This window comes from Rhipicephalus microplus, chromosome 7, assembly GCF_043290135.1.
Source record: "Rhipicephalus microplus isolate Deutch F79 chromosome 7, USDA_Rmic, whole genome shotgun sequence".
NCBI classification, from domain to species: domain Eukaryota; kingdom Metazoa; phylum Arthropoda; class Arachnida; order Ixodida; family Ixodidae; genus Rhipicephalus; species Rhipicephalus microplus.
The window spans coordinates 18,222,680-18,247,648 of NC_134706.1; the positions used below are offsets into that span (position 1 = coordinate 18,222,680).

At 46.0% G+C, this 24,969-nt stretch overlaps 1 protein-coding gene across 1 annotated transcript; it reads right to left on the reverse strand.

Annotated features, from left to right (window-relative positions):
* Positions 1-5,464: 5,464 nt before the first annotated feature.
* Positions 5,465-20,657, reverse strand: LOC142767318 (uncharacterized). The gene is made up of 2 exons (XM_075868788.1): positions 20,518-20,657; positions 5,465-6,425 (listed from the first exon to the last, which is right to left on the reverse strand). Exon 2 carries the CDS (start codon positions 6,398-6,400, stop codon positions 5,894-5,896), a length of 507 nt encoding a protein of 168 aa, XP_075724903.1. The 5' UTR covers positions 6,401-6,425; positions 20,518-20,657; the 3' UTR covers positions 5,465-5,893.
* Between the last annotated feature and the right edge of the window lie 4,312 nt (positions 20,658-24,969).

A 24,969-nucleotide genomic window follows, 5' to 3' on the forward strand; every position in this document is an offset into this window, starting at 1 on the left:
ATTGGAGGACCTCTTTTGTCTCCATTCATTGCAAGTATGTTCACGAGGTTGATAAGCAACACCGTTTGGCGGATAATGTAATGCGTGCGGGAGATACATAATGCTGGCGAGAAATGTAGCCTGTCATTGTAACAGTACCTGCTTGAATGGAAGTGTAGCATTGTCTATGTATCGTTGCCTCACTAATGCCCTACAGTACTGTGAAAAGCTCCGAGGTGCATCAGCCAATCAGAACAGAGATCCAAGAAATACCCCTCCAGTGTTCACAACTGATCATCCTCTTTGCGAAGCCAGCTGAGAAGTATCGTGGTGAAACGCAGTGGAGTGTAGCAAACAAGCTGTCCACTTCTTGTCCCAAGATTACTGTGCGGCTATTGCTCACACTCGATTGGCTTGTATGTGCCCCGTAACCTTTGTTGCAGTGCATGGAATTGGTGAGATGAGATACGAAGGCGTCACAGAAATAGATGTGCTGATATTACTGAGGTAGTGATCGTCTTATGCAGGAGAGACGAAAGCGGAGTCCTCCAGAAGAGGCCCTTGTGGCTAGCCAGTGGGATAAGATGAATGGGGTGAGATGAAGATAACGACTTTGACAACGATTAAGGTGACGATTTGTACATTGAATTGTGCGTCGCTTGGTTTTTGTGCTTGTAGGAGTGAAATTCGAAGGTGTAGTGTCCTGTGAAACGTGTGGAAGTTGGTGTGTTGTGAGAAATAGTGCAAAAAAAAAAAGAAGAGAGTAGTGTTGTGCAGCCTAGTGATGAACTCAAGAAGTACAAGTTTACATGTAAGGAAATGATTTTTTTTTCTTCTTTTTTTTGATCTTCTATTCATAGACTTGCGTGATTCTAGTCATTCTAATGTAGTTGACTTCATGGCACAACCTCAAACACAGTCCTGTGTTGGTGCAATGCCAAATGTATTTTTTTTGCCATCTCCTGTTTTTTCACAGTGTGTTAGTAGATGCAAGCGTATTGCATTAGGGTATCTTTTATGTCATAACTAGTCATTACTACTGAAATGAAGTCAAGAAAAATCAAAAGTGGCGCTCTTTTATTGCATTGAACTTTTGCTGTAAAGGCAGGATCTTTCAATGCCTTTTTTTAATGTCTTTTTATCCACTTCCTTAACACTGGAGATTACCCGGTCAAGTGTGTTTGATAGGCTCTTGGTATTAACCGCTACACTTGGTACATTGCAGTCACCACCTTCTGTTCAGTGAGATGCTGTAGAGACCTCAAAGAGATTTTACTTCTCCTTAGACAATGAAATCAAAATAGTTCATTGTTGAGAGCAGTTAGTTCCGTTTGACGTGCTTGAAGCTTTTATGTTGTTTGGTGTCGTCCTGTTGTCTGTGTCGCTCGTACTTTTGCTCTCAAAGAAGAGATTGCTTTTTCTGATCATAATTTTATCAGTGGCGGCGGAAACAGTGCCATACAGTTTTAATGACGGTATTTCTAAGGAATTCAAACTTTAGGAAACCCTGTTGTTAAAAAAAATATTAGTGTACTGTTCTGGCTTGTTATAGAAAAACCTTCTTATACACACCCAGCCATGTCTGAACATGTGGGTAATTTGCATGCAGTATATATATAAAATATAGTTTGAGATGGCTTTCAACAACTCTTCGAAATTCATGTATAAATTGGGAAAATAATTCTAGATCGATGAGTAGTTTTTGTCTATTGTTAAGCCTTCACTGCTTGTCCAGTTATAAAACAATGGGTTTTGAATGACCACTATTAAGTTAGTGTGGGGTATATGCAAATTCTCCAAGTTTTTTTGTTTCATATTTGAGTTTGTTTACTGAACAGAATTACGTACTGATACAAACCGGCTAAGATACATAATATGAGGTGTCCTAATGTAAACCATATAGTGAGATGTCCTATAAAATACATGTGAAAACTGACAAGCTAAAACAGAAGCAATTGTTCTTTTCTCTGAACATTTTACCAGCTTTTTTTTTTGACATACACAACATGATGATGGTGTTTGCATCTCCCTCTCTACGTACATTGACCATTTCAGTGTAAAACATTCTTTCATAATTTTATCCCACGACACTTTTTATTGCTGCTTGTGCAATGTATCTGCCCGCCGTGTACATCTGCGTATTTGTAACAGCGGTGTGTACACATCCGCAGAGTGATCATGTGCCTCAGCATGTGCATATATGTACAGCTATGCATATACAGGAATAAAGGTTATGATAAAGCTCTTGAAGTCACGTCTTTTCATCGTGGAAGCAATGGGGTGTACTTGCTTCTACTGCAAGGAACAACTGAAGTTGCAAGTTGTATTCAAGGCTCCACATAACAAACCTAGATGTAACGATATACCGATTATAACTAATTGAAGCATGATATTGTATTAGATACAGTGGTATGAATATATTTTGATAACAAATCTTTGTATATGATCATCATCAGCTTGACTATGCCCACTGAAATACAAGGGACCTCTCCCATGTTCCGCCAGTCAATCGGTCCTGTGATTCCTGCTGCCACATTATACTCGCAAATTTCCTAATCTCGCCTGTCCACCTAACTTTTGGATACAACGAATGTAACTTTGTGCAAGATGAAATGTTGTGATGAGTTTTGAGTGCCGCACACAATACATTATATGTGACTGCTACCTTCATGTGGTTAAAACTCGCATATGTATTCACCTAGATTGAATCAAAGGCGAAATTAGCCATCTTCTTTTTCTTAATCGATGTATTAATCCTTTGCGCCATCCTCTAAAAGCTATCTGCACGTAACGTGGTTCTGCACTGCCTTCAAGATTGGAGGCATTGCAATCTTTCCGCACTTAAACTGGTTTTGCACTACCTCTTTGATCAGTCCACCTTTGACCGCACGACGTTGTCCTGGGAAGATGTCGCCACGTGACGTCACGTTATTGTGTCAAGTCATGATGGCGCCAGTACGGGATCAATCTTTACATGCGAAGCAGCGTGTGCGGCGTGACCACCCTTAGTGCGTGTGCGCAAAAGCTGGCTTAAGCACTGCCAGAATACACTCGCCCGCTAGCGCGTTGCCGTCCGTGTAAGGGGGCGGGTAAGACGCTGTGGCCTCTTCTCATCACGCTCTTTCAGCAATCATGTGGATGCGTCGAGGTACGAGACTCTGCAGACGCGCGATGAGCCAATACCTTGTGTCCGAACGCGCTGGCATTCCGAACGCGCTGGAAAGCGCTAGCACGTAGTCAGAACGCGCTGGCACGCGCTAGAGCGTGCGACATGCGTAGTTAGTGGCCAGGCGTTGTAAAAGGCTGTGGCCTCGCCACCTTACTCTCTCAGTAATTACGTGATGACGTCGCGGAACGAGAATCTGCAGACGCGCTATGAGCCAATTCGTTGTATCCCAGTCAGAACGCGCTGGCGCGTGCGGTCCTGCGTAAGTGGCTGTGTGAAAGGCTGTGACCTCTCCCCCTTACTAGTAAATCACGTGCTGGCGTCGGGAAACGGGATTCTGCAGACGCGCGATGAGCCAAGGCGTGGTATCTGCAGAACGCGCTAGCGCGTCAGCTTGCGCAAGTCGCTCTGTGAAAGGCTGTGGCCTCTCTTCCTTACTTTCTCAGTAATTGCGTGATGGCGTCGGTGAACGAGAATCTATAGACGCGCAATGAACAAATGCGTTGTATCCTGGTCAGAACGCGCTGGTACAAGCTAGCGCGTGCGGACCTGTGTAAGTGGCTGTGTGAAAGCCTGTGGCCTCTCCCCCTTACTCTCAGTAAATCACGTGTTGGCGTCGGGGAACGAGGTTGTGAAGACGCGCGATGAGCGAACGCGCTAGCAAGTTCAGCTCTGATTAAGTGACTGTGGCCTCTCGCCCTTACTCTCTGAATGATCACGTGATGGCGTCGGGGTACGAGATTCAACAGACGTGCGGTGGACCCACGTGATTCCGCGTGGCGTGGCGATGAACCCGCATGGAGTGCTCCAACAAGAGTTCGGAACAAGTAACAGAAACTAAAGGTAATCTACGGTGTGCTACATTTTCAAAGACGTGGTAGCGTCTGGCAAAGTGCCGTTGATGAACGGAAATTTTAAGTCGACTCACTTTTAAGCTACTCGTGGTTTCATTTAGTGGGAAATGTTGCATTTTTTCAGATCACTTGTGTTGACGCCGGCGAATTTTTTCGTTTAATTAGGCATCTAAGGCTTTGGCTTTAGTAACTTAACTACATCGTGATTACGGCAAAAGGGGATCGTGGTTATGTATTTCATCAGCGGCGTAAATCACGGGGAGCGTTCAGAGGGGTCCTGACTCCCCTCCCTTGTGTTGAGGATGACCAGGGCACCCCTTGCTAGTGTCTCCCCTTGAGATTCCTGTTCCAAATTGAGTTGAGTTAGTCTACGCTCCCTCTTGGTCCACTCGCGTATCACAGCCTCCAAGTGTTTTGGCGTGTAGTAGAGTCAAGCCCAATCTGAGCTACAACTATACATGTAAGCTACTGCTACATATGCAGCCCGTGGGGAGAGTGGTGCCAGCACTACATGGTGGCGACGATTTAGAAAACAATAAGCGTTTGAACTACTGTTATTTGCTAAACCAGTTTCACGTTTACTGGAGTTACGGTGTAGGTATGGGGCTCCTCAAACCTTGGCCACCATATCGCGATTCACATTGACAGCGACTACATGGTACATTGCTGTTTCAAGGTGCAAACTAAAAACACGGAGACACATTACGCTCATAAGGGCAAAATGGCGATCTTTTTTTTGCCTACATCGGCACGAACAAAGCTTTCCAAACTCTGCGTATAGGCAGGGTCGAAATTTATTTCGGGGGGGGGGGGCACCCCCTTAAAATGGTCGTTTAATACTCTCTCTACCATGGCGAAAAAAATTCGGGGGGGGGAGAGGGGGAGTGCACGGGCCTGGTGTGCCACCCCATGGCTACGCCCCTGCGTACAGGTGAAAAACAGAAACTTATTTTTCTGCACTTATTTATTTTCGGTAAGGTTTCAATGCAATGACAGCATCGCGCAAGTGTTGTAGCGCCGTATCACGTACAAGCTGGTATTATCAGATCTGTTTCTCTTCAACTCGATACACATCATGTCCTCGCGCCGTTCAGGGCATGACAGGTCCGTCACATAACTACAACCTTGACATTTTATGTCCAAGCTTCGCCTTCAAGCGAAGCGATAGTTGTCCACCATCCATTCGTGGAAGTATATGCAGCATCACCGTACTCCGCGAGGCGAAGCTGACACAGATGGGCTTGGAAGAGTCGTCCAAGCTAGGCCTAAAAATTTTCCAGGTAACATTTTGACATCGGTCGGCGATCCGTGCCGTGACAGGTAACCGTGTTTCAAAGCCGTGCTCAACGCCGGAAAAGGCCTATATTTCGACATCAGCATACTCTGTAATTTTGGCCTTAGTAGAACTCGTTCAGTCATCCTGGACAAACATGCTTCCGGCGCACGACATTTCTTTTTTCGCGTAGAAAGCTTTTGTTCTGAGCTATGTCTTGTGAAATGCTTGTAGGTTCGTGCTGCAAACATGTGCATGACAGTTACACGTTAAAAAAAAAAACACCTCCTCTGCCTTTCAGGCTTCTGCAGAACTTGTTTGTCACACGAAGACTTGAAGAGCTCTTCCGAACTTTTTACAACAGTCTCGCTTCAAGCGCCATTCTTAAGAAGGGTCTGTGAACCTACGGGATAAGCGTTAGCCTATCCTCGAGGTCACTGTTGGCACGATGCGCGGGGGTCACATTCATGCGGCGAACAGGTACTAGGTGTTTCCGGCATCGCTCGATGGAACTGCCCGTCGATTACAGTTTAACGAGAATCTATCCCTCCGACGCATGCGCTGTTTGAAAGCATATGACGCTCACATTCGAAAGACCGCCGCCGAAAGCGGCGAATATCCTCAACACACAGAAGACTTGGGTTCGGTCACCGTTAAAATCACGCATTTCGCTTTCGCTGTGTCCGCCGTAAGGTTCGTAGTGGCAGCGCCGTCAGTCACAGAAACGGTTGCACTTTCCCCGACAACTGCGAGGGACGAGGTCGTCGCGTCGCGTACGCTGGGACTTCTGGAAGGGGTGAGCTGGTGTATGTTGGCCACCGCTTCATCGTAGCTAGGAGGTGCGTCGATGGCCCACACCGGCTCGACGCTGCTCACCACCACGACCCTTGGCGGGAGCCGAGGGCCGTTCTGGATGTGGTCGCACACAGCCACGCACGAGGAGATCAGGAACAGCGTACCGCCGACGCTGACTAGGCCTAGACCAGCCAGAAAGACCACGTCCAATCGCGTTCGTGACGTGACGCTCAGAATGAGTGGAACCATGCCGATGACGATGAGGAACAGGCCGACGTTGAAGGTGCGCCAGGAGTTGCGAGCCAGTGCCGAAGGTAGCCGGAACTTGACCATGGCCGGTGTTGCCTTCTATAATGTTCTGCGTGGAAGAAAAATAAACTTCATTTTAGTGAAGTTGGGTAAAGATGAATTCTATAACTATATCTCGGTGGTACTACTTAGCACAGGTATAGTAACGGTGGAGCCGAACCACGAGATTGAAGCAACTAGAAGAATAAGAGTGGGGTGGAGCAAATTCGCCAAGCATTCTCAAATAATTAATGGCAGATTGCCACTATCCCTCAAGAGGAAGGTATATAACAGCTGCATATTGCCGTTACATACCCACGTAGCAGAAACCTGGAGTATTACAAAGATGTTTCAACTTCAGTTGAGGATGACGCAGCAAGCAACGGAAATGAAAATGATAAGGCGTGACTCTAAGGAACAAAAAGACATCAGTGTGTATCAGGGAACAAGCGGTTGTTAAGGACATCATAGTCGAAATTTATAAAAAGAAACCGTCACAAGCAGCGTACGTAGCACGAAAGCAAGAAAACCGTTGGCCATTGTAATGGTAACAGACTGGATTGCAAGAGTAGGCAAACGTGCTAGGTAGAGACAGAAAATTAGGTGCACAGATAAAATTAGGAAGTTTGCGAGTATAAAGTGGCAGCAGCAAGCACAGGACCGAGTTGACTGGCGAAACATGAGAGAGGTCTTTGTCCTGCAGTGGGCGTAGTCAGGCCGACGATGATGATGATGGTTAGGCCCAGGGCTCCGCTGGCTTTCGCCGTCCGGCGGACCTGATCTAGGAGCGTGCATTGGGTTTCCGGGCCCCAGCTAGCGAGGTCAGCCTCCCTCTTCTTTTTCGAATACATGCTATAACTCGGAAGTTAGTCTAAACCTTTTGGTTTTTGTTCACTCCTCCACAAGATGTGGAATAGCGTCCCAGATCTCCTTTTCGAAGTCTATGCTATGATTTAGAAATTTACTTAAATCTACTGGTTTTTGTTCACACCCACATGCATGAGATGCAAAAGAACCTGCCGCCACGCCACGGACAGAGAAAATACGTTCGGCAGCTCGTTCACTTAGGCGAAAACTGGTTTCAGACACGCTAGTGCGGTTATAGGCGGTTACAGTATTAGGCGGTTACTAGCTTACACTAGATACAGGCTCCACCACCAGTTCTGCGGCGCTGCTGCCATTCGTCCTTGTACGGAAACGTTCCTTGTCTCAGCTTCAAGTATTACGTCTCGCCGATCAGTGATATCGGAATCGTGTGTGAAATTGTCTAGGAAGTCTAAGTTTCGGACCGCGAGCCAGCGACATGCAAGAACATACCTGTGTGTACTGGAAACACAACCACCTGGAATACTGGAAGAATGCTCGACGTCACGGAAGTTAGCGAATTCAATTGGATGGAGAGCATTAATGCAAATTTTGCTCCGGACGGGACAGCTGTGGCTGTGCGTGGACGGAGATTACATAAAATTCTTACGGCCTGACCACCCAGACGCATTGCAGCTTTTCAGCGCGTGTATCTTCTACGCGGCGTCGCGCCCTTCCCCTATAGAGAGAGAGGGCATGTGGCTACGCAAAGCTGTGCGCTCACTCTCTCCATAGGGAGAGGGCCCGACGCCGTGTCAAAATTCCACGCGCTGACGCGCTGCAACGGATGCGTGTGGTCAGGCCTTTATGTTATAACTGACTGCACCTATAGCCGTACAATCGAGAGCCAGCCTTCTTGCAAGACAGTGCTGCTGTGAGGCAGGCACGTAGCAAGTTACATTGGGGCCCTTAGTCGATGGAACTGTTCCACCACCACCGCCACTCCTCGAAGCTGTTTGCACTTCACACCGTGTTGCGCCAGCTCCGGGATCGGCCTTTGACCAAGCGATCGTCATGCGAAGACGTCTTACGAAGTCTTGATGACGTTTCACGATGGTGTTAGCCTTCGATAGCCGACAGTTGCGACTACATAAGGCTTACCAGCGCTTTGATTGATTTGATTGATTGATTTGTGGGGTTTAACGTCCCAAAACCACCATATGATTATGAGAGACGCCGTAGTGGAGGGCTCCGGAAATTTTGACCACCTGGGGTTCTTTAACGTGCACCCAAATCTGAGCACACGGGCCTACAACATTTCCGCCTCCATCGGAAATGCAGCCGCCGCAGCCGGGATTTGAATGGCTTACCAGCGCTAGTGATCATTCAGCCAGCTTTGTTTAGCGTGAGTCATCAACAGTTTACGTTCACCGCCATACAAGCAGCGTCAGGTAGGTTGGTCACATGAACGAACCTAGTAACGAGCCTAAGAAAATTAACATAAACCAACATTTAGCGAATTGCTGCAGTGGGATCATTGGAATGAGACTTAATGGACGCAACACGTTTTCGTTATTATATAGGTAGCCAACAATGACCTGGGGCACAAGCTAGCGTTTATCTCACACTACAAAACTGTCAAGATTAACTGAGGTTCGCCAAGAGCATAAACTATAGCTTTGGTAGCTCACGTTAACCAACATGATAGCGAAGTATAGTCAACATTGATCAGCAGCGCGGGGGTACTGTCGATAGCTCATGTAAACTAACATTTAACCAAGACTGACCAATGTAAGTAATCATTCAGTCGTAGTTATGGAACAGTAAGCCAACCTCAAGAATTGTTTACCGTATGCGAGTGAATGCAATCGTTGTATTCCGCTATAAACGGTCGCGAACAACATACCGATACCGCCTCGATGCAGGAAATGGGTAGATGAGGACATGAAAATGAGACTGTTCGCTTTCAAGAGGGCCGGGCGATATTCAAGGGGCGACCGGAAGATAGGAGCACATAAGTAGGGATAAACATGCTTGTTCAGAAGCTGTGTCGGATCTTGAGCGGGCCGTTGGGCTCCTATCAGCACTCGGAAGCTGTATATCACAAGGGCTCAGCGGCTTCTGTCGGTTGTATAGCCCCTGAAGTACAATGGTTACTTGTGGTACCCCCTGGAGTATTCAGTCAGTCAAGAACTTTAATATATGGTCCTGAGGAGTTTAAGCCACCAGGGTGCCCACGTGGGACATCCTAGCAGCCGCTACCGTAGGCGACGCCCGAGTCGGGGCGGGAACGTGGTGGCGTTCCCTGGAGTATTCGTTAGAATATATTGCCATCTGCTTCTAGTAGCGGGTCGGCTCGCACCACTAAAGAAAGAAGTGTGTGCGTGTACCCTCTCTTCGCGCTGGGGCACTCGGACAGGAATATTTTCAAAGCTGTCGAGAAGTTTATATGCGACTCGAATAGATTTGGTAGGTGTATCAACTACTAACAATTCTTTATTCAGCCTTCCTAGTCAAAAGATTTTCAGCCTCTGGGAGATTACACAAAATAGTTAGACTTAAAATCACAATTATTCAAAATTAACTTTGCATTAAAAATCATCTCAAAATTATTTTAGCTCTTACTAAATATTAGTCATAAATTCAGTATGTATGATCCGCCCGACTCATGACTGATCCCCCAGAGTGGGTAGGTGCCAAAGATCCAAGGGGCATCATCATCATCATCGTCTGGTGAGCAAACCCTCCAACGCGCTTGGTAAGAGCCTTGTTGGAGTGATTTGAACGGACGTGCTCGTCATAGTGGTGTGAACTGTAACGTCAGTTTCGGATGGTAATCTCTTTATCTAGCGGCTGGTCCGCTAAACGGGAGTGTGTATTCGCACTGGGCTTGTGGTGCGGCTTCCAGGAGGGGTCTGAAACATCCGCTAGAGGCCACCCAGCACCTCCATCAATTGTCACGTCGTTCCAGGGGTCTAGAGAAGGTTTATTGAGGTCTGAGCGACAGGCCTCTGGCTGGGGAGCTGGCCAAGGCTCCGGTCAAGGTACTGGCTGGGGATAAAGAGGAGGTTTCAGCTATTATGGACATGGTGGCTACCACACCTGGGACCATCTAACAAATCTGCACACAACTGGCTCGGACGTTTGAAGGACTCCGATGTCGACTGCTGCTTCGCATGCAGCAGTCGACATGGTTTCTTTTAGTGGGAGATGGTGTCACTTTTTTCCTTCAGAAAGAGCTGTACCAGTCACGTCAATAATAAGATTAGTTGCCCGAGCCAAGCCGCAGCTGTATATAGGAGTTGTCTATCGCATAATCCTAGATTACGGTAATCTTACTTTAGTGAGCATGACCAAAGGAAGTCATGGCCACCTCAGGACAAGGCCAAGCTACTTTATTTAGCTTGCTTAATTTGTTTACAGCAAGAAGGAAATTTTCGAAGTTTTTTTTCGCGGTTCATTTTCTTGCCAATAGTTAGTGTGACGTTTTCTTTCTCAAGCATTGCGTAAATACGATGTTTGCTATCAGCTTCTGCGCAGCTTGATGCAGCTTGCGCAGAACATCTTGCGCAGTTTGACGTCCATGTGCGTCGGTGACGCCGTTGTAGCTTTATGAACTCTGGCGGTACTCTTACGAGCGTCTCGTGTAGCTCGGCTTTTGTCTTATCATCTCCGGCCAGGTCGCTACCTTGGATTCCGAATTTTAGTGCCTATAAAACTGCTCCAAGGAGGACGTCACACGATGAGCTGTGAGCTGCAGATAAGAGACGGACCTTGATAGAGCAGAACCAGGAAAGCCCCCTTGGAAAATTTTCGCGTGACGTGTCAACTACCGTTGGTGCACTGATGTGACTGGTATGTCGAGCAGTCTTTAAATTTTTATCAAACATAAAAAAAAAATAGAAAACGGCGTCGCTGGTCGTTTGAATGGCGAAGCTGTTCACGAAATCACTCGTTATTGGGTTATAAAGAAAAAAAGAAGCTCGGTTGTGTATGCTCCACAGAAATTGGCAAGCGCCATTAACGAGTAAAAACGAAATTGAGTTTCTTCGCGAGGAAGAAATACAATGGTCGTGTCAAAAACTATCATCATCGTGACTACTGCCTCGCGCTTTCTTCTTCTTCCATCATCTGCTTGACTCTCGCTACGAATTCCATGAGATTTTGTAAAACCGCTCAGTTGTTGCTTAATCCCCCACACTGCGTATGAGCCACAAGAGAAGTTGAACAAGAACATGACTACGCCAACTTTCCCGGCGTGTGAAGCAGCAATAACTCTCGTGGGCAAGAGAATGAGTACAAAGAGAAATAAAGAATTAAATAAAGAGAGAACATATAGAGATAGAAAAAAAAGAGACAATCATAGAGAAATTGTTGAAATAGAAGACCGGAACAAAGACCCCCTCACATAATACTCCTACCTGGAGCTTGTAAGGTATTTGTAAATAAACAAAATACTAAAAGAACAAGTAGGAGGACGTTGTAGCTTCGCCTTTAAGAGAACATCGTGGTAGCGTAATCGGGCTTTGTTGACATCACCTTCTCTATTGCTAGCCTCGCCTCAGTTTGGGGTGGATATATACTTCAACCGCGCAGTAAGGATACGAACGATTCTATGTGTAACATTGGCCGTTTTAGAGCATCCTAGAATGACACCTCCAAGTACAGCTGCTAAGTGACGACTTCACCCCAATTCTTTTTTTTTTTTTTTTTTTGCAAATCAACGAAGGGCCCACTACACGTCCGATCGAAAGGCGACAAGTCAACCTACGCTGCTTTCACTTTGTTGATGTTTTTTTATTTGGCGAATAAATAAGCCTGAGTGCTTACGAAGCCTAGCCAAGACGACTTTCAAGCCAAGCAGGCTAGTAGGATTGTCGCCGTGACACTATGGTCCCTGGAATATACAGTATATTCTAGGTACCATACAGTGACACGTGCTTGAGAAGGTTGCGAGTCTGAGGGCATGTGTACTCGAAGCACGTACAGTGTACGGAGGGCGCTGTCTTTGTACTCAGTGCTCATGAATGACGTCACACGATTTCGAGTGCTCCCGCGTCACTCTCTTGTAGCGGAAGTATATGGAAGCGTCTTGAGTGCCACTTCATATCGTCGTGATGATAAGCGGTGCACTCGGTGCACTCTCGTCGCGCAATGGGTTTCGCCCTTTTGCCCACATGCATTTATACTCGTTTTCTCTCTCTCTCTTTCAAGCAATGATTGTTATGACTGACAGATAACGGTGGCGGCGTCGTAGGCGCAATACTCGCCGCCCGCGAGCGCACAAGATCTTGGAGCACGCTGGAGCTTCACCTTCAATGTAGGGTAGCCAACCGAGCCAAGCTTGGTTAACCTCCCTGCCTTTCCTCTCTATTTATCTCTCTCTCTCTTATCTCTTCACCTTCAAGAGTGGAGCGCGATAGCGTAATCGGGCCTCGTTTTCATATTCCTCTCAATCGCAAGCCTCGCTTCGGTTCTCGGTGCATGTCTCAGCTGTGTCGCAAGAAAACAAACGTCTACGCGCATAGCATTGGCCGTTTCAAAAAAAAATACTGTCACGGGTTGATTTCATTGATATGTGGGGTTTAACGTCCCAAAACCACCATATGATTATGAGAGACGCCGTAGTGGAGGGCTCCGGAAATTTTTGACCACCTGGGGTTCTTTAACGTGCACCCAAATCTGAGCACACGGACATGCATCAATTTCGCCTCCATCTAAAATGCAGCCGCAGCAGCCAGGATTCGATCCCGCTACCTGCGGGCCAGCAGCCGAGTACCTTAGCCACTAGACCACCGCGGCGGGGCCGGCAGTGTCCGAATAACCATGAGTTAAACGATTCGATAAAGGTAGGCGACCATTGTTCGGAAATGGGAAAGCCAGAACTTGATGTCAGAGCAGCAGCTCTTCAGTTTGGGTGCATGCTAAGAAACCGTTTGAAAAAAAAAGTATGCAAAACACATGCATATTTCTCGTAGAGGTACGAAGATTTTATTGTGCAAAACGCTGATGGATACAGTGTAACCTTCGAACCAGTGTAATCATAGGCATCCGAAAGGGCTTCTAGAGAGGGGTCAGAGTTTCCCCTCCCCCCTATTACCCAGGGTGAGGGCGCAATGTATTCGCCATTTCGTTACATTGTTGGACCTGTACCGTCGCCAGGGTTATGGCCATGCAGAATTTTGAGGATAATGGTAGTCGAATTGTTACATCGTTCGACTTGTACCATCCTCAAGGTTATGGCCATGCAGGATTTTGAGGATAAGGGTGGTTGAATCGTTAAATCGTTGGATCTGTACCATTTACAGGGTTATGGCCATGCAGGATTTTGAGGATAATGGTAGTTGAATCATTATATCATTGTACCTGTACCATCCTCAGGGTTATGGTGATGCAGGATTTTGAGGATAGGGGTGGTTGAAGTCGTTACATCGTTGGACATGTGCCATCCTGCGGATTGTGGCAATGCAGGATTTGACGACGATTGCAATTGAAGGTTTTTGAGATAACGACAGTATGGGTGGAGCCTCTGCGACTGTAATACACCTTACCCAATCACGAGACGAGCGAACTTACGTATTTTGCTGACCAAGCTCCCACTGTGTTTCACCTGACGTATGAAACCGAGTGTATTGCCACATCGGCCCGCTTTATTATCATTTTATTCATTGCTGACGTTGAATCTTTCTTTCTACTCAACACCTATGCCGGTATCGGAGCGGGAGATAACAAGTTTACTTATCAGCTATACGGCGTACAGAACCGAGCGAAATAGAGCAATCAGCGAGAGGATCTGGGTATGGTCACAGTCGCTCACAATAGGAGGTGTATTGATTGCTTCGTAGTGCTGAAATACTTGCTTCAAAATAGGCGTGCTATGTGAATGCCATGAAGCATTCGCCACTACCCCCCAACCCCCTCATTCCCCCGGTCTGTGGAGATTACCTCATACACTCCAGTTGGGTTGTAGAGAGAAACGAAATGCTGATTCAGGATAGCGCAATACATTGCTTCAAAGTGACGCTTATGTTGCCCTCAAAAAACATGCATGTTATCTTGCTGGCATTGCTTTCCTCGTCAATAACACTTTCTGACACTTTGACGTCCCGACAGGAATCCCATGACTCACGATAAACGTGAGCTGTACGGTAATGTCTGGAGTTTTACGTCCCGATTTCCTTATGGGATGTAAAACCGTCCTTATGCTTTGTCTCAAATTTTATAGCAACACTGTGCCAAATTTTTTCTCTCTTATTTCTATATTTCTGAAAACACGCGCACTGTTTATTCTCAAGTGACTTCAGCTCGCAGTACCCTCGCTTCAGAGGAACGTGTGATTTAGAGCACATGCTTTGCCCCTCTTTACGGGCGGATAAGGATCTCACGCAGCAAATGGAGCTCGGCACTCAAGAGCTTAGAATATCAACATCAACTTTGGGCTGTACAGAGAGCCTGCAATGCAGCGGACGAACTGTCTTCACGTGGGAGCAGCCCGCGGTGTCGCCCTAAGGGATGGCTCTTCTCTGGATCTTTAAGTAATGTTCTTCGTACCGTATCTGCGATTGATTGAGATGCTCAGTGGCCGGCGTGCCAAACTGTACACAGGGTGTCCCACGTAACTTTAGTCAGAGTTTAAAAATATCCCCAGGTGGTCAAAATTCCCGGAGCCCTCTACTACGGCGTCTCTCATAATCAAATGGTGGTTTTGGGACGTTAAACCCCACAAATCAATCAATCAATCAGTCAGAGTTTAAAAATATGCCGGAACACGTAATTACGACGCGATCAAATGCATGTTGCTCACCGTTGCCGGGAGTTAGTCGGACAATTTTTTTTGTGTTCTGAAATATTGTTTAATTAGATCTGTTTAATGTGATAATGCGGGAGTCATTCGTCAGCACGTCATGCATATCCGAAACATGGGGCGTGTTCCAATATTCACCGCAGACTGCTAAATAGACTGCTAAGTGGACGGCGGCTATCTCAAGTCTCATTCCAGTTTTCGCGTTGCGGGCGGAATTGACAGCTTCGCGACGGTGGCATCGCTACGGTGGCTAGCATCGGAGATATAGTGAACTAGAACCAACACCCGACCCTAGTGGTGCAAACGGGAGAGTTTGGACGTGCCACTTGGCGCAGAAAAATCTAGGTGGCGCCACACACGTTTTGCCCTAGTGGCTTTGGCTCTCCCATCGGTGTTGCTGCATGCACTCGTGCCCGTCTCATTGCGTCGGTCGGAGACAGTTTTAGATGAACGTCCGCTTCAGCTATGCGGACGCAGCCTGCCATTAGGATGGCTCGCATTTAACATACAGAACGCGCGTGCCGTTCGCCTTTACTAGCTTCAAAAGCACACGCACGGGAGACAAGTACGATGCAGGCTACTTCGCTGCCCAAACAAGATGGCGACTCCGCGAAGTCCTCGGATAGCTCGGATCTCGCTGGTATATATGGTAGTCTGCGCACAGGCAGACGCTTTTCCGTGTTCTTATTGTGAGCTACGTTCAATTTTTCGCAGATTAGAACACGAAAGAAGTCGGAGAAATAAGAGCTGTCTTTTTTTTAGCTTTCTCGTCTTGCCGCGAGGCGGCGTCACGTCGCGTAGACACCTTCAAGACGCGTTCCATCACCCGGACATTGTGGGATCGATGCTGTCTTCTAAGCTGTCAGCGTAGACTTTCTACGATGCTGTCCAGAATTAGAACACGGCCATGGTAGCACCTCACGGAGGTCTCGTGGTTACCATGCTCGGCTGCTGACACCACAGGTCGCCGTATCGAATTCCGGTCGCGGCGGCACCTTCCCTCTTCCGTTGTAACAATAACAGACCCTTTGTTATTCAAGACTGCAATTTCTCAGCAATGTTTGTAACTATACGCAGTTTCCATTTTCTATCTTTGTCTTGCATGTGCTTGAATTCTTACATATACATTTTTAGTTGATATGTGTTTCCTTCGTGATTTGCGCATCTGACACTTGTTTCTTTTCTTTGTCTTTTTTTCTTGTGTGTTATAAAATGTTGTACCCACCCCCTCTGTAATGCCCTACGGGCCCTAAGGGTATTCTAATAAATAAATATTATACGGAGGTGAAAATTCTTGAGATCCGTGTGCTTTTAACTGCACGTCAAAGATCTCCAGGTGGTCAATGTTTACCAAGCTTTCTATTGTGGCCCCTCTAAAAATCCTATCGTCATTTGGGAGCGTTAAACCCAAACAATAAAATATCATTTTTATCATGAAACATAGTTGCACTGACGCCAGTCATGCTCTTTGGCGCAATCGCCGCCTCTGTATCTGCGCCGCTTGAGTGTGCACGCCTTTTAGAATTGTTTCCATTGTGTTTCTGAACAAACGGGCACTCTCGTGGTGCAACGCAGTCGCATATCGGTTATCGCAACGCAAGTCGAATTTGAAATCGAACCTGCCGCGACGTGAACGCCGATTAGCTCTAAATTGCTGTGTAGCACCGGGAATACTGGATACCGGCACACCCGTTGCCTGTACACAACGGGCAGTTGCACTGAAGAGTTTCAATCATTGCTACCTGTTGGAAGCAGCGGAATTTCCCACGACGAGCTCCAATAATTACGAATGTGTTGCTACATTAAGAGTATGCGTGTTATCGCCTCATGCGCTGCTCTTCAGTAAGAGAGTGTGTGTCATAGCAGCTGATGCACTGCTCTTCAAAATAAAGAGCAGCTCTGTTGCTCACGAAGCTGTTGCGGCAGCTTAAAAAGCAACTCATATCAGCACAGGCTTAAGTCTACGTTTGGAACCGTACACACAAACTTTTTTTTTTTTTTTGGGGGGGGGGGGGTGAGTTCTGTGTAAAACGGCCAGCTTTGGCAACCGTTGGTCGCTGTTAAGGTGTGTAAAGATTTCAGTATTACCAGAAAAGCTGAAACATGAGAAATGACGAGGGGAATGGGTGCAGAAAACCGCCCAGCCTCCAGCCCTCCTTTCCCCTTTGTTATAGAAGTCAAAACACATGGTTGGGTGATCCTGTTTATAATTCTTAAATATTTTAATGACGCAGAAAGAGGAAACACCCAGTGAGACACGCAGACAGCAGCGCTAGCTGAGTCTGTGTGTCACCTGGGTGTTTTCCCTTTTTTGCGCTGTTCCAATCTTCTATAATAAGGTTTCGCCCCGCCGTGGTGGTCTAGTGGCTATAAGGTATATCGGCTGCTGACCCGTACGTCGCGGGATCGAATCCCGGCTGCGGCGGCTGCATTTTCGATGGAGGCGAAAATGATGTAGGCCCGTGTGCTGAAATTTGGGTGCATGTTAAAAAACCCCCGGTAGTCGAAATTTTCGGAGCCCTCCACTACGGCGTCTCTCATAACCATATGGTGGTTTTGGGAAGTTAAACTACACATATCAATCAATTTATAATATAGTTGCTCGGAAAAGCTGCAAAAACCTTAGGTCCTGTTGTGTGTGATTATTATTAATATTTAATAATAATATTATTATTTTTTATAACAAAATTAATATTATTGTTGTTGTTTTTATTATTCAAACAAACATTATCATTACGGGCAGATTTCTGTGGTGGTGGTGTTGTACGGTACGCGAAAAGCCCTCGAAGGTGAGTCAGTGACATGCACATTTGTTCAGAACCGTTTTCGAATGATGGATGCTTTCAATCGTGGGTTTGTCTGTGGTCGGCCGTTTATGATATACAAGGCAATTTGATCTTCTATTGAAGCGAGCTGTCGTTTCACGCTGCCACACTTCACAGTTGCCTGGCCGTCACACGGTACATATGGTCGTCGTTGGCCATCGCACGCATGGTCATTGTACACATGGTCATTGTACACATGGTAATTGTACGCAAGGTCGTTGAACACATTGCCTGTGTTGTTGCCCGTAGAAACCGAAGCATTGCGCTATTAACGACGTGGAGTGTAGGTAAAATCCGTCTTATTTTATTCTTCGGTGCTGCCCTCTGCCATTTTGACAAGGTCCTGATAGGGGCTGTCCGTATCGCCATCTTCATCAGTTAGAGACCCCGGCATTGTCCACCCGTGGATCGGGCTCTCAGCAGCTTCGCTTTAGCTTGATACAATGCACGTGCAGTGTCGTGAAACTCAAACCATGACGGTTGGTATGCTGGCATAAAACTCGTCTCGAACCAACCGTCGGTTGCTGGCCGTTTTACCTACGAAACCTTACTAGTTCACCGTCACGGGCGCGTGGTGGGTTAGTGGTGGTGGCGATGGTATACTTAGTAGGAGAAGAAAGGAATGAACAATAAGCAAAGGAAAGGCGGGGATGTTAACCAGTCTAGGAGCACTGGTATGCTACCCTTAACAGGGGGAAGGGGGGGGGGGAGATTTAAATATGCAGAAAGAGTAAGCGATGAGATCATCTGCGGGAACAGGTGACCGGCGCCGCCGCACGGAGAACGATTGTCGGAAATTTTGGCTTTCTCTCTGCTCTTATCCAAGCTAGATAATTTAGAAAAAAAAATACTAGTTAACGTTTTGAATTAGTATCTCGAGTGAAAAATCTTGTCTGTTTTAGTGAAACAGAGGCAACGGTGCTCTGAGGCAGACCCAGAGGTCGCGGGTTCGATGCCAGCCACGGCGGTCGTATATAGATGGAGGCAAAATAGTAGAAGCCCGTGTACAGTGCACGTTGAAGAACACCAGGTGGTCACGACTTCCAGAGCCCTCCAACACGGCGTCTCTCATAATCATGTGGTGGTTTCGGGACGTTCAAACTGACAGATAATATTATTGTTATTATCGAAAAATCTTGAATAGACAAGTTGCACTTGCTCTTCGCCGATGACATTGCATTGCTGAGTAACTCAGGGGACGAATGGCAACTCATGGTTACGGAGTTAGACAAGGAGAGCAGAAAGGTGGGTCTTAAAATTAATCTGCAGAAAACGAAAGTAATGTACAACAACCTCGGAAAGGAGCAGCGCTTCGAGATAGGTAATAGTGCACTTGAAGTTGTAAAAGACTATGTCTACTTAGGGCAGGTAATAACCGCAGAGCCTAACCACGAGATTGAAGTAACTAGAAGAATAAGAATGGGGTGGAGCACATTCGGCAAGCACTCTCAAATTATGACAGGTAGATTGCCACTATGCCTCAAGAGGAAGGTATATAACAGCTGTATCTTGCCGGTACTGAGCTACGGAGCAGAAACCTGGAGACTTACAAAGAGGGTTCAGCTTAAATTGAGGACGACGCAGTGAGCAATGGAAAGAAAAATGGTAGGTGTAACCTTAAGAGACAAGAAGAGAGCAGAGTGGATTAGGAGACAAACGGGGGTTAAGGATATCATAGTTGAAATAAAGAAGAGGAAATGGACATGGGCCGGGAATGTAGCGCGTAGACAGGATAACTGCTGGTCATTAAGGGTAACTAACTGGATTCTTAGAGAAGGGAAGCGGGTTAGGGGGAGACAGAAAGTTAGGTGGGCAGACGAGATTAAGAAGTTTGCGGGTATAAATTGGCAGCAGCAAGCACAGGACCGGGTTAACTGGCGGAACATGGGAGAGGCCTTTGTCCTGCAGTGGACGTAGTCAGGCTGATGATGATGATGATGACTTGCTCTGAAACGTTGGTATACTTCATCGATGCCGTCTGCCAATCGGACCAGCGGAGTATTTAAAAACAGATTGTGTATAGTTAACCTTCAAGATAGTAACTCTAACAGAAAACATTCAATAGAAAGGTTAAAATGTTTATTAATCGAATCTAGAATATTTCATACTGGTTAAGTCAACAGTACTGCTTATTTCTTTCCAGTGCTTTTTTAAGTCGGTGAGGTTATTGAGTATAGTTTGTGGAAGTTGGCTGAAAATGCTCGTTCTTGGCCGCTTGTTGAAAGAAATCGCAAAAACAAGTTGGGTCCACATATGTGGACATTACGCATCAACGGGATATAACCTCATTTTTCTGCAGCACAAGAATCATATCTGTAGCAATGAAGGTTGAGGCTGGGGGGGGGGGGGGGTCTTGAACAAAAATGTCAGCTAGCGAACGTTTCCATTCGAAGGGAAGCCTTTTACACATGTCGGTGACTTGAGAATGGGATTTGGAGGTATTCGAGAAACATCGATGTTGACCTGCAGAAGTGACTGAACATTGGATGCCGATTATAAAAAAAAAGAGTTCTTCTTCCAACGCTATATTTTAGACACATAACGAAAATAACGCTTGTGACCAGCCATGTCTGTGTAGTTCATGGTCACACTTATTAAGTAAAAAAAAAGAACATATCGGACAAAAACAGTCATGCAAAGCCGGGGCACTAGCTGAAGGTTCGCGAAGCGCGTGTTTGAGGCCCCTGATCTTACGTACTTCTACTCATTATAGAAGAGATCATTCTTACCTTGTACACACAATCTGAAAGCAGTCCTGGTAGATGCGGAGCAGGTGACGTTCTTCGCACAGGGTACAACTAACGACGGTATACGAATTAAACTCGAATCGCGCCCTATCAGATTGAGTCTAGAAGACTGCCTTCTTCTGCGACGTCCATGAGGGCCATGAAGACTACGTCTTTCCAGGGAGACGAAGGGCAGTGAAGAGGACTTCGAAAGACAATGCAGACTATCGCCGAGCGTGTCCAGGCAGACGAGGCAGAGCTCAGGGCGTACAGCACAGTGGACACGTTCACCACCGTCGAAGCACGCGGGGAGATGTCGGTCGGGGAGGCGCGAGCACGCTGAAAGCCTTCGCGGATGCCTCGCCAATAATCTCGCGGCCCGGAGGAGGCGTGAAGAAAGGAGAGAAGGACGGAACGCACCCAGAACACAGGTGCGAAGCAGTGACGCCGTCGCAAAGACAAAAAAAGGAAATCATCAAAAACCCTTGCCGACACCCGACGCAGCCGGCGAGCTGACCGCTATAACGTTATCGGGTGACCTAGGCGACGTCGTGGCGCGCGCTGTAGCTCATTCGCGGACGCGCGCGTTCCAGCGCGATATCGGTATACGACATGGCGACGTGTGTACTCTTGGCGACGACGCGTGAGCGAGACTTGGGAAGTTGTCTATCTGGAAACGCTCCGCCCAGGTTGCGGCCGCGAGAGGGACTCGCGTGTTTGGCCTTTCCACTGGTCTTCCCGGTGACAGACAGACGATGATAATATTGGGGGTTTCACGTCCGGATATGACCATGGTGGACGCCCTGGTGGAGGGCTCCGGAAATTTCGACCATCTGATGTCTTTCTTTAACATCCACTGACATCGCATAGTACACGGGATTCAATCATTTTTCTTCCATCTAAATGCGATCGCCGCGGCAGGGGAATCGAACCCACTACCTTCGGATCAGCAGCCGATTATCGCAATCACCATACGCCAACGCGACAGTGGTATAAGTCCACAAAACAGGCTTTGCGTTAACTATGCTTTGCGTAGAAACGTTAAAGGAGAATCAATGTACAGCTTGTGTCGCTGCGGTCGCATTTCGTTGGTGACAAGCGCCAGAACCGAGGTCTATTTTTTCGACACTTGTCATATTCTCTGGGAGTGTCCAGCACTAATTGGCAAAACGAGAGACGCGGTTTCCAACGAGGACCCACGGGAGAATTCGCGGACCGCGCTGCTCAACCCAGGACTAGATAATCAACTCTGGGCGATCCAGCAGGCCAACGAAGCTGCTTAGACACATGGTCTCTCAACCAGCTCCTAGGTGGGAACCCAGCCCGGTAACCTGCAGGAAGTGAATAAGATTGTTCACTCACTTGTCATTTGAAAGTACATTTAAATCAAAGTTATGCAAAGCTATCAAATTAATACGCGGGTTTTCATGCGAGAAGCTCGTAGGAGCCACGTGACAATTCTAAAAGCCGTCGTCAAATGAACTTATTGTCGTGGTTAATGGCCTCACGAATCGACTGCCGCGAGAATTTTTAGAATGCGTCAAGTACGAACAGTAGTGAGAGAGAAAAATTGACAAGGTGGTACTTTTTCATCGTTGAGTAGTGCACAAATTGATAAAACACGCCCAAGAAAGAAAACAGGACGAGTGCTGGTCAAACGACTGAGAATTTACTTGAATAAATGGATATATATATATATAAAAAACAATGGGCACGCCGGATTACACCCGATTAATGAAGCGGATTTCTCGTTCTGACAATGAAACTGATGACTGACTTATGCAATTGCCGACACACTTCGACATGCATTATGCCTCAGCTAACTTACGTGCACTCAATTTATGAGTACGCGTGAGATAGCGCGTACATGGTGGCATGCCTCAGCTATCTCAATTTGTGCGCTACCCAACGATGATTAGGTACTAACAAAGTTACGGGCATTTGTCAAATGCTTTAAGCGCTATTCTCTCCTTTCGTCGTAATGAGCGCACTGTTTAAGCTACGCAGGGAGGATGACAAGGGGGCTCGCAGCTACGTCCGTGCTTCATGCGCACGCCATGACCCCAAGCACTCTTTTTTTTTTTACTGCGATAGCAATTATATGGATGTTCTCGACATTTTTTCGCCGTCATCATCGCCGTCATGTCCCATATAAAGTCAGAATGAATGTAACTTTATAATGTGTGCCATTATACCACCATATTAACCCTTAATTCCTTAGTATTACTGTTACTGTTCTTGAGTATTTAAAAACTGTTATTGCTGTCTTCGATCTTGTATGACTATTATCTAATGCTTATGCGTGCGCATTATGTTCTCTATTATTACTTTTGTTTTGTTCTGATGCTGTTGTTATTCTTTTTTTGGTCTTCTATATTTGTTTTATTTCGTTATGGTTTCTGTGAAGAGAGAGAGAGAGATAAAGGTGCAAGGAAAGGCAGGGAGGTTTCTGTGAATGTATATATTGATGTGCTGCCCTCCTGCATGGACCCAATTAAGGTCTGCAGTATTGTGTTAACAATAAAAATAATAATATTAATATAGTCTGGCGCGGGCACGTTGCGGCACCTGGTGGTGGCCGTGGTAACTGCGCACCCCACGATGCTCAAATGTTTCAATGTGCGTGTCCATGTACTTGTGACGCAGTAAAAGTCGAGCTTATGACACAATCTGTCGGGAGAAGAGTGAGCAATTTCTTGCTGGGTTTGAAACTTAATTCTATATTCAATACCGCGCGCTCCGCTATGGTGTTTGGCTGAGATGTTCGGAGGAGCCTCGGCTACCGATCGGCAGAATTTTCTTGAAGTTAAAACGAGGACGAAAGATGGCTGGATACAGCGCGATCGCTGGCTTTAAAAGAAAATTTTGATTGACAGACCAAAAACATTTTTCACTGCGCGTGCTTTTGCAACACAATAGATGACTTATGACGATCAGTCGAGGGTAGATAAGACCATACAGGGCAACTAGGTTTACCGATTATCTATCGACGATACGCGTATATACTCTTAAAAGAGCATTTCATTATACTGTAGAATTAGTGAACGCTGCCCAACTCAGTTATGACTTGCGAAGCTGTGCATTAAGGCAAAACTTGTTATATAACAGTTCACATATTTCGGTGGCGGTGTAGTATGTATACGTTAGAAACCCGGCGCCGGCACTGAGCACACAGAAATGCGGCCTTCGTGAGTGCGCCGATTGCATACGCAGTTGAACGTGCAGTTGTATGCGCAGTTCTGCAATTATATATTACTACTTGATGCTCTCTCATTAGTCAGCTTGCCGGTGGGCAGCAGTTTATGTACGACGTTCTGATCTTTTGTCGAAGTGACTCTTCATTTCATGTCGCCTCACACCACTGTAGGCTGGATGTGAACGCCAATGGCGTCCTTGTAGCTTGTAGAAACTGTACTGTTGCGCTGATATGCACTTTGAATGAAGGTCCAACTGCCGGCCCGGAGGACGGCAATAGTAAGAAAGGGGTGTTGCGCAACACGATGGAAAGATAGAAAGAAATGTAGAAAGACGGCGACAAGCTTGAAAAGGTAGAGAATTGAAAGACAGGGAGAAGCAAAGAGAGCAAGAAAGACAGAGATAGTCAGAGAAAGAAAGAAAAAGATGCACAGAGATATGAAAGAATCAGATGAGATAGAAATATGAAAACAAGAAAAAAAGAGAAAGAAAGAAATAGAGAAAGAATGAATTAAAGAAAAAAAAGATAGGAGAGAAAAGACAGAAAGAAATAAAGGCAGAGACATCAAATGCAGAAAGAAAGAAATAACGAAAGACAGAGATGAGAAAGAAAGACGGATATAAAACGAAGATATATACAAGAAAGATATTGAGAGGGAAAGAAAGAGAAGTGAAGAAGCACAGAGATAAAGAAGAAAGAGATGAGAAATGAAAGGAAAAAAATGACAGACATAGGAAAGAAAACGAGAAAAAGTAGAGAAAGGTATTACATCAGGCATTTACACGCTCCGCTTTGCTTGCTCCCACTTTCTTGATAGGGCAAGGGTCCCTCAAGTGTTTAGCGTGTTTTTGTCAATAACATTTCAGTTGAAAAACAGGGCCTCCTATTGATTCCAGTCTTCCTTCGTCCTCATCGCTATGAATTGCCACGGTTTACTTATGTTTATCATAAGTGGGTTACGAAAGCCTTGCGAAGGCTTTTGTAACCCATTTTCGTTCTCATAGGTAACGAACGGTTTACGCCAGCAGATAAAAAAAACGAGAAGCAATATTAGCTTTATGCGCCCCACGTAGGCGCATATATATATATATATATATATATATATATATATATATATATATATATATATATATATATATATATATATATATATATATATATATATATATATATATATATATATATATATATATATATATATATATATATATATATATATATATATATATATATATATATATATATATATATATATATAT